Below are 19,072 nucleotides of genomic sequence, written 5' to 3'. Positions count from 1 at the left end.
GTTTTATTTAATCTTTTTTTTAGTAATTGTTTAATTTCAGTGTAATACACAAGGTTTCGTCTATACAATGTAGCTGCTAAAATTAAGATTCATTACAAAATAATTTATTGTAATGGAATATTCTTGATAAGTGATGAGTTTTATGTAGTCTACATATATCTAACTTTCTAAGGATTCCCTTTTTCTTCCTGGATTTTAGTGCACCTATTGATACAGGTAAACCAATAACAACAATTGTAACAGAAGGTGTCATTACTCCAGATGGAATAGCAGTAGACTGGATTTACAAACACATTTATTGGACAGATGCAGGAAAAAATACTATTGAAGTAACAAATATGCAGGGAACCTTGAGGAAAACTCTTATTTATGAGGGTCTTGGTGAACCTAGAGCTATTGTAGTGGATCCTTTAGATGGGTAAGTGCATTTAAATTAACTATTAGTAGTCAAGTTCTGTTAAGCTTTGCAGATGACTTACTTCAATTTTGAGTTTATTAAATATTATTTTATGTTCCTTTTAGGTTGAAATAAATTTAAGGGTAGAGTTATTAAATAGGTTATTAGATGTGCTGTCTCTTGTTAGCAAAGTTGCATTATAAAATTCTTCTAGTCTGTTGTTTAATGGGTGGTATGTAAGGAATAATGGAACTGTGTTGGTATGTTATTGTCATTTCAGTGAAACACAGCTCATGATTTATGAAAACTGAGTGTGTCAAGTTTAGGCTTATCAGTGATTTTATTGTGATGATTCTGTTGTTTAAATAATCAGTCTTGTTATTGGCTTTATGGCTGAAGTCAGCACTGTCATAACATAGATGTCACAAACACAGGAATTATTCTTTGACAATAGAATGTTTGACTTCAGAAAGATGGAAGGAATTGAAGTTTAAATAGGAGTGATTTTGTTATCAAATAATACAATTTAATCTTTTACTTTTGTAAATAAGGGTAATATTATTGTGATGATTTGTATGGAAGATTAATGTTTTAGTGGTACAAATTGGAGCAATAAGAAAACAAAATTAAAAGAAAGCATATGAAAAAAGTTTATGCAAATGAAATATGAAACTGTAAGTTGAAAATAAATATTTTTATATGCTTAGCATGAAAATCATCTTTCACTCAGAGTGACTCAAGGCTTCAGCAATTCACAGCAAATCTTTTGCAAAATTAACTATTTAAAAACCTATTTTTTTACAACAAACTGATAATGTTTACTAAAAACTTGCAAAATTTAATGATATTGCACATAGTAAATTCAGTTATGATATGTATAATTTAATAGTTCCAAGGTTGATCAAATTAATTTTTTATTTATGTAGTGTAATTTGAAAATGATACTTTATCTTCCTATATAACTCAAATAAATCTTATTCACAAGTTTTGTAAAAAGTTATTATGAGTTGATCTTTGTAAATAAGGGCAAGCATTTTGTGTTGATTTTTTTTTACCAAATGTTTGTTTTGGCTGAGAAATATTCTTTCATTCATAAATAGTTGCAAATGTATGTAATTTTTGTCATTAAACAATATATTGTCAAAAGATACGCTAAAATTGTTGAAATGTATAAAGATTGACTATATTATATTTAAAATATTTTTGAGCCAAACACTTTGGTACAGTATGTGTCACCATCTTCAGTCATACTCTATTTGATGAGTTACTATAAATATCTATTTTCATTCATGATGGAATTTTATGATCTGTATTTTTCTAAGTTACCATGTTATTTTAAAGCTTTTTTTATTATTTATCAGCAATCTTCTGCTAAAAAAATGTACATCATGATATGGATAAGTATTTATTACCCAGTCAATCTATTTCTAGGAGTGAAATATTCAACATAAAAGTACCTGCATTTGGTACAGAAATGTTTTTTAATGTTCATTTAGGAAAACATACACATACCTGTTACTGCTTCTATCTTCCAAACATAAGTTCATCACAAAAATTGTTGCACCTTGTTTTGGCCTATAAAGTACCAATGGTACCATTATTAATTTCTATTGTGAAACAGTTTCATTTTACTTATTTCTAGAATATATATGTATATATTTTCCAGTTTTGTAATTTAGTAAAGATTCTTGATTCTGCCTAATCAGGTCCTTGACATTCAAAAATGTATCTTTGTTTGTTAAAGGATGAATAGATTTCTTTCAAACAGTTTTACTGTATATTGATTACTAGTAATGTCATACAAATGTTGTTAATTAGTAATTTTATATTTGTTATAGTGGCACTTGTACAAATAGTAACACTTACCCACACTACTAATAAGGATGAAACTTATATTATTTCAGTGTTTTCAAATATTCATTTTCATTATCTATATATACAGGTATGTTTGAACTCACTAGTGGTTTGATCTTATCATTACAGAAACACAATATCTATAAAGGTTGTAACAGTGGCATATCATTACAGAAACACAAGCTAGTTTCATATTTATGTAGATTAGTGTGGTACCTGTACTGTGAGCAGAAGTTATGTAAGTTCATGATTAAAGAAGGTTATCTTAAGATATGAAAAGTCATTTCCTTTATATAGAATTAAAAAAACCCAACCCAAAACACAAAATGTGAAACTGTAAATATGAATGTATCTCTCATGGACCCAACAGATCTTCATGCCAGATTTGGTGAAGATCCATCAATAGGGGTGAAGTGGTGCTTTAAAAAACCCTGCAAAATCACTTGTAAAAATCATAAAATGCAAAATTTAAAATTCATGTATATTTTCCCATGGACCTAATAAACCTTCATACCAATTTTGGTAAAGATCCATCCACACCCTGCAAAAGTTTTACATGGGCATACAACAGACAGCATTATTATATTATATGGTGCCAGTGCATTAGATCTGTGTGTGATGTTTCATGATTTCATATCAGTATCCTGAGAATGGAGAAAAATAAAGTTCTCGTGATAGGAAACAGAGGCGAAATGGGAAAATTGTGACCCCTATTTCAGATTTACATGTACACAGGATAAAAATTTTGCAAAGTTGGTGGTTGCCCATTGTGTAATAAAAAGGTTTTTCCAGTATCATTCAATGAAGAGTTCTATTATAGTATGATAATAAGACCAATATGTTATTACGAAAACACAAGTGAGCTTTCTATTTATATAAATGGTGAGATCAACATAACATTATGAAAAGATGGTTGATTTTTGTATTTATATAAATAGCAAGATTATCATGTGATTATGAAAACATAAGTCAGCTTTGTATCTCTATAGATGGTGAGATCAATATATCATTATGAAAACACAAATGATTTTTTACATTTTTATACATGTAATGAGATTGGATAATTTTACAAAAACTCAAGAGAATTTCATGTCCAACTATAAGGATAATCTATTATGTGTGTTTTAACATCCATCACCTAGAGTTGGTTGGCTAAGTTACTATAATATTTATGTATGATAAATGGGGACTGTCTGACAGTGTACACGGGCTACTCTTTTAGGGTTTTTGCCCAAGAAGGGGAATAAAAAATTCTGAAATATAGTTACAGATTTTTAGCTTACCTCATTCATTGTTGGTTGACTCATTTGCTGTTCAATGATCTACATTTACTGTTTTGTTTTAGGATATTTGCCTCAAGTTGAGAATAAAAAAACATTCTGAAATAGGAAACATTTCAACTTTTTTATGAACTTTTAGCTTTCAGTTTAAATACACAAGAAGTTAGTAAGTTAAAGGTGTCAATTATTATTGCCTTCCTCAAAACAGAATATGCAATTAGCATTAAATAAGGTCATTAGGAATTTAAGAATGAAAGAAAGATGGAAGAGGAACATAATCTCACATTCTCCTTTACGCAATCTGCTTCTTCAATGGGTACTTTCAGCTAGTTTATATAAACAGTGAGATCAGAGTATTGTTATGAAAACACAAATGAATTGCATACAGGGTCTTCATATGGTATGTTTCAGTCCACTAAAAATAAAAGTGACAACTTGAATGAAAATGAAAAAAACAGTACATCTAACACCAACTCCATAAACAAAATGCTCCATTTTTGCAAAAAGGACTGAAATCAAATTAAAAAATAAATACTTCTACTTCTGAAACAGTACTAACCCCTCTCATCCAAAGCTATCTCAACCTTCTTTTACGCTCTGAGCATTGCTAAAATTTTCAACAGTACAAAATCTTTTATGCTATTATATTTTTTGCATCATTGCAACAAAATGTGCTGATCGTGTGACTATGCTCCATCAACCATGCTGCACCAACTGTGTTAGTGCAGGTGGTTTTGTATACAATTGTAGCACAATCTTCTCTTTCTTGATTGCCAATCTAGAGTATAGATGTGTGTTTTAACCCATTCTGTATGTGAATACACAGCTTTGATTGTGCTTGAACACCAGTTAATATCGGTTTCAATTTCTTATGTTTGATTTCTATTCTCATTACTCATTTGTTTTTCCTGAATTATACTTCGTTCATATGAATTTGAAATTTAATATAGCAGATGATAATATCCCCATTATTAATAAACAATGGTTCTCACACTAGTCCCTAGGTCTCAGGGTCAATGATGGCTGCTGGTGAGGCACAGGCTTTAGTTTGCACAGAGTTTCTGTCTTTTGTTTCACTGGCAATTTTTTCCTTTCAAATTACAATTTGTGTGCAGAGGGTTAGCACTACTGTGTAGAAAGGTTCTTTCTATTGCATTTTCCACTTGCTACCATTCCTCCTAGTAATCTTATTTTTCTAGATCTGTGGTAAGTTTTTAGTGTGTACCTTTTACTCCCTATAGCTATACCCATGTTCATTGAGTTTATGTTAGCTCATTGGATGGATCCAATCTCTGCACTCAATAATGTATGTACTCATGTCTTCTATGCTTAGTATTGGATAAGTTTGAATTTTGTACTTCTTTTACCGTATAGGTTACTTTAGTTTAAAATTTGCATTTGGAGTTTTTTTCTTTTTGTAATTTTGTTTAAAATTTAAAATTTTTTTCACTGTTTAGGTCTTTTTTTCTTTATTACTAGTCACATCTAATTGGGTTTGGTTTGAGCCAAACTTTGTTTTTTTTTTTAACAGGGTTCCTTTCTTTTCTCATATTATTTAGGGTAGGTTTTATTTTCATGTTCTTTGTCTTATAAGTTCTATATTTAAAGATTATTTATCTTTCCAGTTCCTTTAGTGGTTTTGTATTTTAGGTGATACTTATTATTTTATATTTCAGATCAGTTTTCGTAGTTTTACAGATTTGTTATTTCTATGCACCTTGTAGAATCTACATATTTTTTGTTAGTTCTGAACAGTTTCTTTAAATTCATAAGTTTATGTGTTTTTTAGTCTATACTATGTGACAATTCTATTATTTACATTGATTCTGTCTGAGGGTTTCTGACTTCTGTTTTGCTACCTCTCTACTCACTTCCCAGATCTCTTTCACTCTTTCTCAAGGTGATATCTTGTCCAATCATCTTGCCAAGTCTGTTTGTGTCCTACTACACAAAGGAGCTATTGAACAGGTAATGCCTGCTCAATCAAGAGTTTACTCCAGTTTTTTTTTGTCTCCAGATGTGCAGGACTTGAGTCTTCTCAATGATCTGTATTGGCTGTATATTTATTTCGAGATGCCTCTCTTTACTATTGAGTCATACTGCTCACTTTTGTGGGTTTTTCTGTGCCAGTGTCACGTTATTTTTTTAAGAGTTCTTCTATGAAAGTTTTGCTTTCCAGTTCTGGGTACTACCAGTCTGGCTATCTTTAGCTCCATGCACGTCTTGTGAAGTGGTATACTCAAAATAACATCATCTTCACTTGCTGGGTTTTTGGACTCCCCACTTAATGTATGACAGACTACTGTTGCCCCTTCCCATACCTGGTCAGTCCTTCACATCTGTCTCCTTTTTTTGAGAAGCTTTTGGGTTGGGTTTCTTTTCAGGTTAAAGAAGTCCTTTTTTTACTCCCTCACAATATCTTATGTATTTCAGGGTTCTATTTACTTCCTTTCTTGGTTGAATTTAGTCTTCTCTACTACAGCTTCAGGATATTGAACAAGCATACCTTCTCCTTTCTCTCTCTCTTTTGTGGATCTGGGTTTCTTTGGAAGCAATCATTCCCTTGGGTTGGACACACATGAATTCCCTTCATTGGATACTTCTTGATTAGTGGAATTTCTCTCATAATCCCTCAGACTATATCATTTTCCTTAATTCCCCAGAGTTTTGGGGTCAGTCGAGGAAGTTGCTTTCCATATCCTTATCCTGGAATCTTTGGTAGTTCACTGGGTTATGTATCCTCTCCTCTCATTCTTTCAGGGAAGGGTGTTTATGGTTCCTTCTGACAATTCCACTCTCATTATCTTTATTACCAAGCAAGGGGTAACCAAGTACAATCTGTCTGTTCAGACTCAATTTTGTGGATTAGGCCTATGATCATGACATGACTATTCTGGCATGCCTATTCCTTGAACTATGAATCTTATATTCAATCTCTTTTTCATGTCCCACTAGGTTTTCCACAGTGTGTTCTCTTCATCCTTACATTTTCTTTGGGTGTGTTCTGCATAAATGTATGTGTTTCCCATTCACTGGTATGACAAATTTCCTTTCATTTTGGTTTTCAGTTCTTCAGTTATGGGGATGAATACTATCAGTCAAGATTCAAGGGGTCTTTACTTATATATCTGCCCTTCAACCTGGGTTTTCTCTTATTTTCTCTTATCTTTATCATTCCTTGTTCAAGTGGGTGCTCCACATTTGCCACTCAGGCATGGTTCCCTCTGCTCTGGCCCTTACTAGAGTAACAAACCTTGCTATTTTCTCTGTCTTATCTGATCATCCATCAACCATGATCAGACATTTTTCATCCCAATATCAACACACTTCATCTTTTTGTATGAATTTTATCTGTTTGTGTGTCTCAGTTCAGTACCTCACCTCTTGTATTGCATGTTTCCTTATCTCTACCATTCACCTGACCTCTTTGTTTATGTACCAGAATCATAGTTCTTGCTTCTGTCTTTGGTCTATTCTTCATGGCTTATATCCCTTCTGTACTTCTGATTCTCGCCTGCTCCAGTTCCTCCTCTGTTGTTTGTTCAGAGTTGGATGTTTCAACTTTTCCTCTTTATAGAGCTGCCCTGTTGAATACTCTCAGTTCTTCCACTTCCAGAAAGCTTTCTCTTTCCTATTTTTTGCCATTTATTTTAACTGGTTCACCAGTCATGTTCCTTTGTTCTGCTGGATTTGTATCTCAATATTATTTTTCATATCCTGTCTGGTTATCCCATTGAACACACTGCAAATTATTCCTTGTACCATTTTTTTCTTAAGTTCTATCATCCTGGAATGCATTCATTATTATTTCAATATTTATTCTATCTATTACTTACCACACCTTGTATGTTATTCATTATCAAAATCAGGCAATTGTACCCTAGACTTTGGCTGCCCAGGGAGTGTATTTTGCTTTTTTACCTATTTTCTTATCTTCCTTTTTCCACCTGTATTCTTATTCAGATCCAGATTATCTGTTTTGTCCATTTTGTTCTCTGCTATGTTATTTAGCTTGTACTGCCTCTTTTTATTGTTCTCATTCCTGTCTAATTGTTCCATAGCATTCCTTCATTTTCTGAAATCCTTCACCAACTCATAGATTGGGTTCATCAACTCATGACTGGCATATTTTGACATGTATTTTGCAGGTTGTCATCTACATAGTTTTCTTCACACTAAATTCATTTTCCATCTAAGTCTTAGCTTCTCGACACTACTGTCTGTTGGAGGAGATCATTCATGCTGGTATGTAAACAACTTCCAATACATTTGTCACTCTTTTTCTGCACAAAATAACTGTGTCATCTTCAGGAAGATATTGGCTTCCTCCTGTGGCAATTCTACAGATGTCTGTTCTCCTTTAACAGGAGTAAATCGTCATATTATTATTTTTTATCTTGCTGATCTATATCATATTTTAGAATCCCACCTGATGGCAGGTGCTGCTTGGTCAGATATGTTGAATTTTATATCTTTATACTATATCTATATACTTCTATAGTGGTCAGTGTGGAAGTAGGATGTTACTGTAAAACAACCATTTGCTTATCCAGTAGTGTATCTATATATATCACATTCTTTTTATCAAAATGTATATATGTACATATACTGAGAATGATTGCTCATAGACTTCATAAGTAAAGTAGATAGGGATTTTTGCTCATTCCTACTGATCCATGATTCTTACAATCCAGGGCTTTCTGTTTCTCAAAATAAGGAAATACAGACATCCATTGCACTGTTTCTGGTGGATTGTTATTCCAGACTCCTCAACACATATTTTACCTCCTCTTTCTTCTAGTAGAGCAAGGGGGTACTTGTCATTTTCAGTTCTCAGTCTTTGGGGTGTTGTACTGTAGATGTTTCCTCATGAGTGAGATTTGTATGATAAAACAACCTCATAGTCAAATATACTCACTCAGTGAATGAGGGCTGTTGTTGGTACACTTCATATTATACACTATTATATTATATTATTAATCCAAGGTCTGGATGTTTTTGTCCAGCTTGACAGCATTTGTTGATCATGACAAATACTATTAAGGTAAGACAATTCCACTGTGTATTTTTTTGCCAAATTGGACCTCATTTATTGTACTCAGTACTGATGTAAATTGCTTTGCTTGGATGTTTTTGCCTGGGCAGACTGCACTTGCTGATCTAACATTTCCTACATACTAAATATGAAACAGAAAAATACTATGCAAGGTGCTTGCACTGGATATTTTCTGCCCAGTTTTACTACACTTAACATCCTCTAACATATACTAAGGTACTTTCCCCAGATGTTTTGCTTGGGCTGTGATCACATTTGGCTATCTTTATATCAATCCAAGGTGCTTCTTGTGGAGGTTGTTTTCCCAGACAGACCACACTTATTGATCTTACATACTGAAGCAAGGTGCTTCCATGTTGTTTTTGTCTTTGGACCACCCTTGGTATAATACATTGTATCACATGGCACTTCCCCTGGATGTTTTCTGCCAAGGCAGACCATACTTGGCCTATTCTACCAGTATGGTTGATGGAAAGTAGTCATATAATGAACACATGTTGCTGTGATAATGCAAAACATAAAGAGGTATATAAGACTGGTGCACTGTGGAAAATTTTAATAATGCTTAGAGGGCAAAGGAGGGTTGAAATAGCTTTGGGCAAGAAGAGATAAGCATATATGAGAAATACATTTTCAGTGTTAGAAAATTTTAACTTTCTACAAATGGCGATACTATCAATTAAATAGAAGTTTATAGATTCATTTAGTTTGTCTATAAGTAAAGCACTCTTCTACTAAAGTTTAACAAAACACAATTATATTGAACCTTTTTTTGGCTAGATGGATGTTTTGGACTGACTGGGGTACTTCAGCCAAAATTGAAAGGGCTGGCTTAGATGGATTTCATCGAAAAGATATTGTGACTTCTGATATACAGTGGCCAAATGGACTGGCTATAGGTATGCTAATTTTATGACAGTTAGCCTGAATTTGTTTTACAGAACAGAAATGTTAATTTAGTTATTCATATACACTAAGAACATGGAAACCACTAAAATGTGTGTTTTTAGTTGTGTTATAATTGAGGCTGCTTTCTTTTGTGTACATGAATTTATAATGATTCTGTAAGATGGAGATGAAATTAATGAACATAACAGTTTTTGGAAGTACCTGCTACTTGCAAAAATTCTTAGTAAAATGTATTATTTTGTGTCTGTTTTACAGATTTTCTGTCTAGAAAAATTTACTGGGTTGATGCCAAACTTCATACACTAGGGAGTACAGACTACAATGGTGATAACCAGCAGACTGTGTTGTCTTCACCTGTTGTCCTAAGGCATCCTTTTTCTGTGGATGTTTTTGAAGTAAGGCCATTTTTAAACAATAATTTAAGTACCTTGCATTTTTACTATAGTTTCAATATCCTTTTGATGTTTAGAATGAAAGATTTTACAAGTGTATGTTCTGTTATCTGTATTTTCTCCTGCAGGATTGGGTATATTGGACAGACTGGGAATCTGAAGCCATTCACAAGGTTAACAAATTTACTGGTAAAGAAAAGAGTAACATAGCTATTGGTGTTATCTCTCCCATGGATGTTCATGTTTATCACAAATATAAACAACCCATTGGTAAGCAATATACAAATTATATTACTATTCACTGCTAGTAATGTTTTTTTTTGTGTGTGTCAATGTATAGGATGCTATAAAGACTGTTAATGTGTTGTCAAACAAGATGTAGATCATGGCTAATTATTAAACACTATTAGATATATCCTGTTAGGAAACATACATTTGAATTTGTTATTTACGGGAAGTGCTTTGTGTCACTGAGTAGAACTTTTTGTCATACATTAGGTGAGAATTACTGTGGAATTCAAAATGGATATTGCTCCCATCTCTGCTTACCATCACCTAATCTGACCTCAATTTCTGCAAAATTCAGATGTGCATGTCCTGACAACATGGAGCTTCAGAGTGACCAAAGAACCTGTATTATCAAAGGTAATAATCTCTTATGTCTTGTTATGGAAAACTAATTTTATATATAGGCTGTGTTAAAACTTAAATAAGTAATGGGTAAGAAAAACTATTCTTCCCTTATCTTGTAAGCAGTGCTAAAATTCAAAAAGTTGAGAGTATTGATAGTAAGAAAAACTTTTTTTTCAGCATACAAAAAGTGTTAAAGCTTAAATCAATAATATTGTTATCTACACTATATATAGTATGAAAAATGAAACCGACCTATCATGTAGATTTTGTACATTTTGTTATAAATAAATTTTAATGGATTGTTAGAAACTGACATGCAAAATTATGAAATGAAAAATTGTATGTGTTTGGAAAAGACAACATGAATCAAATATGAGTTAAATCTACTTTATGGATAATGTATTGTCATGTATTGTAAGTTTATACAATTAATGTTTCAAATGAATGTTTCTACCTTAAAGTTTATTGATGAGGTTTTATTTTCTACTAATATTTATTAAACTGCAAGTTTAATTTGGTCAAATTGATAAATAATTTGGAAGGAAAACCTATTCTAAAATATAGTGTTATAATAATTAGAATAATTTAAATTGAAAACTTACCAAGACCTCTTTGTTTCTCAGTTAGTAATATTTAGGCAAAATCTTGCTTATTTCTTTAAAAAAAAAATCACTGTTGTTTCAGAACCATCTTCTACAATCACTACTATCACAAATACTATAACTACTCAACAATCAAGAAAATCTTCTTCTATATATAAAATTTCAACTTCAGGTAAGAACGATAGTTTATACAGTCTGGATTATTGTTTTCAGTAACAATAATATTAGTTTTAGTCAGTAAGTGCCCAGAAAAAAATCAAAACTACCTTTATAGCATTGCACTTATAGCAGTAAGATACAACAACAACAATGTTTCTTTATATAGCACTTATCAACTCTATTTTCCAGTTATTTGTAAAAACTAAGAAAAATAAAGAGCTTTGCATATAACACAAAGTAAACTCAAACCATTGACTACAGAATAAGCAAAGTAAAATGCACCAGCAGAGCAACAAAACACATATTACATTACCCATCCTGTACCTTGATTTGTTTCATGAATGCATTTCTGGAAAGAACTTAATTTGGGTCAGATGTGGTCAAACTTGAAACTTAATTTGGTCAAATAATTTGAAATTGAAAAGAACAGTCTAAAAATTGTTACACATGTTAATGATTAAGTTTGTTTATAATAATTAATTTAAAAAATTACACAAAATGAAATGTACACTATATACATTTTGATACAGATAGAAACTCATTTAACAGCATAATCAAAGAAAAGGGTCTTGACATACTGGTAAATAAGCCACTCAAGGCATTGAGACAGTGTTATATTGTAAAGCTAATGGGATGTTAGGATGTATTTATTTACATTAATGCATGGTCTCCAATTCCATTCTTTAGCAGCTGCAGTTGATGGACAGCCTAACATTGCAAAATACTTTTATAAAATGCTAACTCCTAGAAAATTATTTATATTATGTTAAATGTGCAATGGTGCTAGCTGAATTCTGCAGAATTTCCACTCTCTATAACTTGTGTCTAGCTCTTTATTCAGGCTTTGTGATACACCCTGCTTAATTATTTACATCAGGTCCAATATTTCACCCACTTGCACTAAGTTTCAGTAACATTAAGTATTGAAGTACCAAATAAATTCTAAAAATTTCCTATGGACATTTCTTTTACTTTGTCCAATGCTTTCTCATTTGATTGGTTACAAAATTTGCATTTATTGGCTACCTTGAAATTGCTTTGTTTTGCTTTTATTTAAGTAAAATTCCATTTAGTTGATTTGGTAATAAATTGGTTTTAATTGGAAATTATTGGTGAAAAACTTAACAATAAAAGCAGTTTTAATTATCAAGTCAAATCACGTGAATCAACCTCTGGATCCACATTTAGGGTATGCTAATTTACTTTCATGATAAGATTTATATCTCCTTATCTTTCTAAGTATTGACCTCTGTATCTTTATTCCAACATGTAGGTTGCTAGTTGAAGAAGATACTACTTCGTCTTCTTGGAGATAAAAATCATTTCATCATTGATATTTCATTTTTGAGTTTCATGGTGTATCATTCATAACTGATTATATCAATCCACCATTACGTCCACTTTCAATAAGTTCCAGTGACTTGATGCTTTATTACCAGATAAAATTTAAAAACTTGTTTAGGATACATCTTTATTTTGTTTTGTGAGATGCTTTTTCATTTGAGTAGCACTGTTGGCATAAATGTGGTTACAAAATATGTACCTACTGTATACTTTGAAACTGACTGACTTCTTGAAATATTTGTAAATCCCACTCAGTGGTTTGGACATTAATTTTCACTCTGTAATAAAACTCAATGTTAAAAAAATGAAAATCCTTTCAAAAATTAATTGTTAAACACATTGGCTTACAGATCAAATTTATTTTGAAATAAATGTTCATTCTATTTTTGATATAATTATCAACCAGCCACCTTTCTAGATATTCTAACCAGTTCTTATAATGAGTATGTAACCAAACCATCCTTGTTTTTAAAGTATTATTAAAGATGTCTCCTTTCTATGCAGCTTATCACAGTTCAGTCATCATTAAACTTCTCCCCTCTTTCTATTTCAGAATAATAAACTTACAAGAAACTTGTTTAATGATAGAGATAACTTTGAAGAACAAAATAATGCTAGAAACTGCTATAATTTCTGTCACACACACAAACATACCCACCCATGCACATTCAGGCTAAGGGTTAGGTCTATAGTAAATTCTAGAGATATCTCAGTACAAGTATGAAATATTGTAACTAAACTGGTGTGCAGACTATATTATACTTCTTTAAAGTAAGAAACATGTTGAAAAAATAACTACGAAGTACCCTAGAGTGATCATAAATATTTCACATTTTCAACTCTGTTGGATAATAAAAAGGAAAAGAAAAAAAAAAGAAAATTGAGAAGTAAGTTACACATCACAATAAATTGGTTTTAACTGGACAATCTTGAGGAACTTGTATCCTGTTATCTGTAGGCTAGCTTAAACTGTATAATAATCAGAAGTTAAGATTGTGATTTTGCATAGAATGATACAAAAGTATTTATAATAATAATGTGACAATAGAAAAGTTTTCAGTGAAAGTTTTTCAGATTTATGACACATGCTCAATTATTCATTTAATATTTAACACAAGAAACATTTACAAATGAAATCAATTAACTTACAGGTCTATGTCCAATTCTAAAAATCGCTGTTATGGCTCATTTCAAACTTATTTCTTTTATTAATATTTTCTCTCTGTTATTTTGAACAGTTGTACCTGTTGGTCTTCCTGAACTGACCACAAAATCACAACTAGTAACCTTAGACCCCTTTCTAGCAGTCACTGGTAATAGTAGTAGCAAGCACCTGTATGAAGTCACATCCTCAGAAGTTGACACTGGTAGAATAGCTGGCATTATTATTGGTGTTTTAGGAGGACTGCTGATCCTTGTTACTTTGGTAAGAAACAAGGAAAGAATAGTTTTCTATTAATTTACTCTTAGTTATATTTATGTCACTTTTAAAGAATAGGTCATTATTTTGAATATTTATCAAGCATTTATGAACTGTAATAATGAAGGAAAAATAAAAAAAAATCACAAATAGGACACAGAATAATAATTTTTAGTAAAAAAGTTGTCAAAGAAAACAGTTACTGTGGTAAGTATAAATATCTGTTTATCTTACATAATTGTTAAAAGTTGTTAAATCAGATAAGAGTAGACTGAAATAAATATATAAATACATTTATTTGAATATTGTATTAAAAACCACTTGGAAAATGTTTTTTTCTTTAAACAGATTATTCTTCTAGTCTACAAACAGTATATCCACAGAAATATGCAAATTATGAATTTTGTCAATCCAGTGTATAAGAAAACAACAGAAGATCTACTAAGTTTAGAAAAACATCAGTATCATTCTTCAATATCATTCATTTCTGTGAGTAATAAGTTTATATGTTTTGTGAAAGTAAACATCAAGAGTAAAATTTGAATAGAGAGATTAGGTTAAAAACAACAGTGGTATGTAACTGTGTTTTAATGAGTAGAAGAAAAGGTAATAAACAAACACTTTTATGTTTGTTCATCAGGTGAGAACTCTATGAGAACTGATTATTAAACTGTTTCTATTGTGACTTTTCTTCAAATCTAATGAATCTTTTAACGGTGAATAGATTTTAAAAATTGTGCAAATCTTTTATTTCTTGGCTAACATAATATGAGTGTGTTAAAGACATTTTGATTTTAATTTAAAAGCTTTGTATGACTGTGATTTGCAAAGTTCAAGAGAAATTTAATTGCTTTCTGTAATTTCAGTGCAATTATAATGTCATTGAATCTTTATCATTGAATTAGACCTTGTTAATAAAAGCTGACTGTATTTGAAGAAACAGTTATATGATTAAACTTGTTTTTGTGTGTGTTTCATACCTTTCAGGGCCTGGAGTCACTAACTTCACCAAGTACTAATGACTTTGTATAACCCTTGCTCAGGCTACTTCAAGCACTGCTGGCAGTTTGACTAAAGGGAATCAGTGTTATTAATATATTTGGAATAGCTTTGAATTTATTTAAAACAATAACATGTGTATTTTGTGTTGTTATTGAACTTGTGGATTATACATTTATGGGAACAATAAAATGTGCATTTTTGGGAGTATTAACTCACAAGATGGTGAGGACAATTTAAGGAATCCTGCATGACTTCACTCATTGTTACATTCCTGTGACTGAAGACAGATGTTATGTTCTTCCAGAAAGATTTCAACCTCTATAGCACTTGAAGACAAATTATCACAGCAACATTGTAGAAGATAAAACCTGTATATTTTGGCAGGAAGAAACCATTGACGGAGTGCATTGTGATTAGGTAATTGTCACACACTCAGAGGAAAATAAGGGAGGTTCAGTCCTTATTATGATGATGAGGTTTTTTTTACATTTTGAATGTAGTTTATGCACAAAATAAATTCTAAATGATTATCATCTATTTTATTTTTACTATGATTGAAGTCTAAACTGATTGCACATCTAGAGGAAATGAAGTGAGGTGAAAAACTATACAATCTGTAACTAGATCATGTACATTATATCAATGAAACGTGTGTGAGAGGTGTTATTGTACCTCTTTCCATGCTTGTACCTTAAAGATGAATATTCTGAATTCCTTGCTATTTAGACAGCTGGTGTTACTATCTTGTATTGTAGCTTCTCCACATCTTGTAGTGTGTGACATTTTGTATAAATTACTATTGTGTAGCTTAAAATAGCAGTTTGTGCCATTTTTTTCAGTTTTTTATTTATTTTTTTCATTAATCTATATGATATTTTTAAAGTAACAAAATGTAGCTGAAGGGAACATTGATATATTTTCAAGATTATGGTTAAATTACAGTGAATATTTTCTGGAAAGGGAATTTTCACAAATAAATATCACAGAATGCATAGCTTAAAGATACAGTAACACTTGAGAAGGGTACCCTTTCATCAGGATGGTTGATTGAGAAACTAATAATAAAGGAAACTTTAAAGATTGATGTAAATTTGCTTAAATAGCTGGGAAATAAAAGTATTTACAAAGGAGAGTTACATTTTTAACAGTGTGAATAGCTGTGGTTAATTGTTTTAAATAAATATGACAAATCACAATATGAAATAATTTTATTCCCAACGTTTTCCCATATCAGTTTTACTAAGTTTCACCTCCTTAAAAATCCTAAATTGAAATATGACGCTAAATAAAATATTATTTTAAATAATACAATGGTTCAATGTTTTTTATTAGAGTGTGATGAAATTAATCCTTTAATAAAGCTGATACAGGGAAAGTTTGGGAACCAAAATGTTTTGTCAAGTGATCTGTAAAATTTATTAACATTTTAGAGTATATACTGTTAATTAGCTTGCATTACCATTATTGAAAGATATTCATTTTATGTATTCTATAGTTGTTGTCATAACTGTTGGTAAATATGTTATGGCTGAATCATTATGGTGTGTTAACAGCACTAAAAAATTTTACAACCAGTTAGGATATTTTAAATTATTTTTGCAAAATAATAGGAAAAAAAAGTAAGGTTTCTATTTTTGTTGGATGCATTTTTTACTTTATCTTCTTTATTTAAAAAAATCATATATCAAATTTTATTACTTATAAGAAAAATAATATAAATTTATTAATTGTTCTATCATACATAGTTTTGTTTATTATATTTATATATTTTTATTCCCATGTTTTAGTTTTGTTTATTCATGTGAATAATTAGATTCTAATCTCGACTAGTTTGAGAATGGCCAATATATTTGTAAGCCAAGAATTTTAAAACCCGGGTGGCTGGCCCAGTCGGCAACTATATAAGATCACCATATTCTGTGACAGGAATTCGAACTCACCACTGTGAGATTGCAAGTCGAGTGCCCTGACAAATGCACAATAAATATATAGTAATTTATAAAGAAAAATTGTGAGTCTATCAAGCTTTTCCATTATGTGTTTAACCGTTTGATTCTGATCAGTTTGCATAAAATTCATATAGTTAGAAACTGTAAAAGATTTTGCTTTACCTGGGAAAGTAACTAAATTGAAATAATTTCGTGTAAACTCATTTTATAATCCCTAAGTTTTGTGCACACAGTTTTCTCCTGACAAAATAAATTGATAATGGAAATATAATCTTTAATTTCAGGTAAATTTCTAATGAAATAAAATATTCTATAGAAATTACCGTTAAAAAATTATAAATGTATCTCCTTATTTTCTTTGTGTATATTTTTGCTACAGACGTGTTTACACAAATTTTTTAATAGTGTTTTTCACATTTGTCTGGAGTTTGAGAAAAAACGTATAAGTTGAATTTTTAAATATATTTATATCTATATAATTTTTCAAGGTTTTGAACTGGAGTTGATTACATGAATGATAAATCTATCAGAACTGAATGCTTGTTGCTTGAATTCATTTAACTTAAGTACTGTTCACCAGTGAAATATTTTAAGCTGCTTCACCTAATTTTTGAAGTATCGTAGGAGAAATGGGAATTTTTGTTTTAGCAATGTGTTTGGTTTGGAAAAATATATATAAAATGGATTTCCAGTGAGAAAGTTAATGTGTAAGACGATTAGACTACAATGTCATTATAAATGGAATTTTTTATATACGTTATCGTAATATTCAATTACAAATTATGTACATTATGTTTCATTCATCAAAGAGTTTCTTTTTAAGTTTACTATTATTCTGCAGTTTCTATGAATTTTATAAAATTTTTATGATCCGCATACAAAACTTCATTGTCGTCAATGTATAGTTATTTATACATAGTCACTTTAATTACTTTTCCTTAAAATTGTAGCTTCAACTTACATTTTGGTTTAAGAAAGTAATAACGATTATAATATACTTCTAGTCATGGGGTATGTTATAAATATAGCGATAGGTTTTAATATTAATATTATATACGAAATCATAAATATTTTATTTTCTTGTATTATTCTTGTTCACCCTGTTAGTCAAGAAAAATATTATTGTAAAAGTTTCTACATGTACTTTTAATAAAAATAATTAATATTGTGAAGTATATCCTGTATTTCCTTAACGCATTGTAATGGACATAGTCTTACATGATGTAGAACTGAAGTATTTCCAAGCAACATTAAATGATATAGTACCCCAAAAGCCGTGTAGAGTGGACTGTCAAGTTAGTGAATAATAACGTACGAATGAGTAGGAAATACTTATTACGCGCTTGTTAAATATACGAGACCGCTTAATGTAAGCGTTATTATTGAATTTATTTTGTGATTTAATAGTTAATAATTATTTAGTTTCATAACAAGGGAACTAAAGGCAATTATTTTAAAGGCGATAGTTATGACAAGTTCGGTTGCGTATCTCGGTAAGTCGTACGGTTTGTCTAATTCAATTGTTGTAGTATTTTTGGCGCCAAGTTACTTGATTCTTTGGTATTTTTATCGTTACCATAAATGACTACTGTTCAATTATAACGTCGCGTAGTTTATAGGAAGTTCTAGGTCTCAGTGAGTAACATATAAATATTGGTCATCAAGCGAGCAAAAGCAAGTAAACCAAAAAATCAGTTAGAAAAAAGTAAACGTAAGTTAGCTAGCCAGTGATAAATTAGTTATAATGAGCAATATTTTAAAGTGACTTTCACAGTTTAATAGAAATAAAGAGAAGAATTTGTCTTGTCAAAGGATGTTTTAAAATAACTGAACCTGCATCTGTGGGCTGATGAAATGACACTATTAGTTAAAGTTCGAGATACAACTTTGGTAACCTATGGAGTAACGTAATTGAATCTATCTTACATTGTATAATAAGAAATAAACTAGAGAAAAATAGTTCATCTTGTCTGTTGGATTCTAAATTTTTCGAACTACATTTTACACGGTGGGGGTAGTCTACATATCAATCGGCATTTTCATTTTCGAACCAGCATCTCAGTACATTCTTGTTC

At 30.8% G+C, this 19,072-nt stretch overlaps 1 protein-coding gene across 1 annotated transcript in view; it reads left to right on the top strand.

Moving 5' to 3' along the window:
• Positions 1-18,166, top strand: part of LOC143240308 (very low-density lipoprotein receptor-like) — a 70,382-nt gene extending 52,216 nt beyond the window's left edge. Inside the window, exons 13-21 of the mRNA XM_076482538.1 lie at positions 200-418; positions 9,368-9,486; positions 9,752-9,891; positions 10,017-10,158; positions 10,387-10,533; positions 11,206-11,295; positions 13,865-14,052; positions 14,395-14,535; positions 15,034-18,166. Coding sequence (XP_076338653.1) covers positions 200-418; positions 9,368-9,486; positions 9,752-9,891; positions 10,017-10,158; positions 10,387-10,533; positions 11,206-11,295; positions 13,865-14,052; positions 14,395-14,535; positions 15,034-15,078 — 1,231 coding nt within the window. The 3' untranslated portion in view covers positions 15,079-18,166. The remainder of the gene's footprint in view (positions 1-199; positions 419-9,367; positions 9,487-9,751; positions 9,892-10,016; positions 10,159-10,386; positions 10,534-11,205; positions 11,296-13,864; positions 14,053-14,394; positions 14,536-15,033) is intronic.
• Positions 18,167-19,072: the final 906 nt, after the last annotated feature.

Source organism: Tachypleus tridentatus, chromosome 2, assembly GCF_004210375.1.
Source record: "Tachypleus tridentatus isolate NWPU-2018 chromosome 2, ASM421037v1, whole genome shotgun sequence".
Taxonomy (NCBI): domain Eukaryota; kingdom Metazoa; phylum Arthropoda; class Merostomata; order Xiphosura; family Limulidae; genus Tachypleus; species Tachypleus tridentatus.
This window is presented reverse-complemented; position numbering and strand designations above follow the sequence as displayed.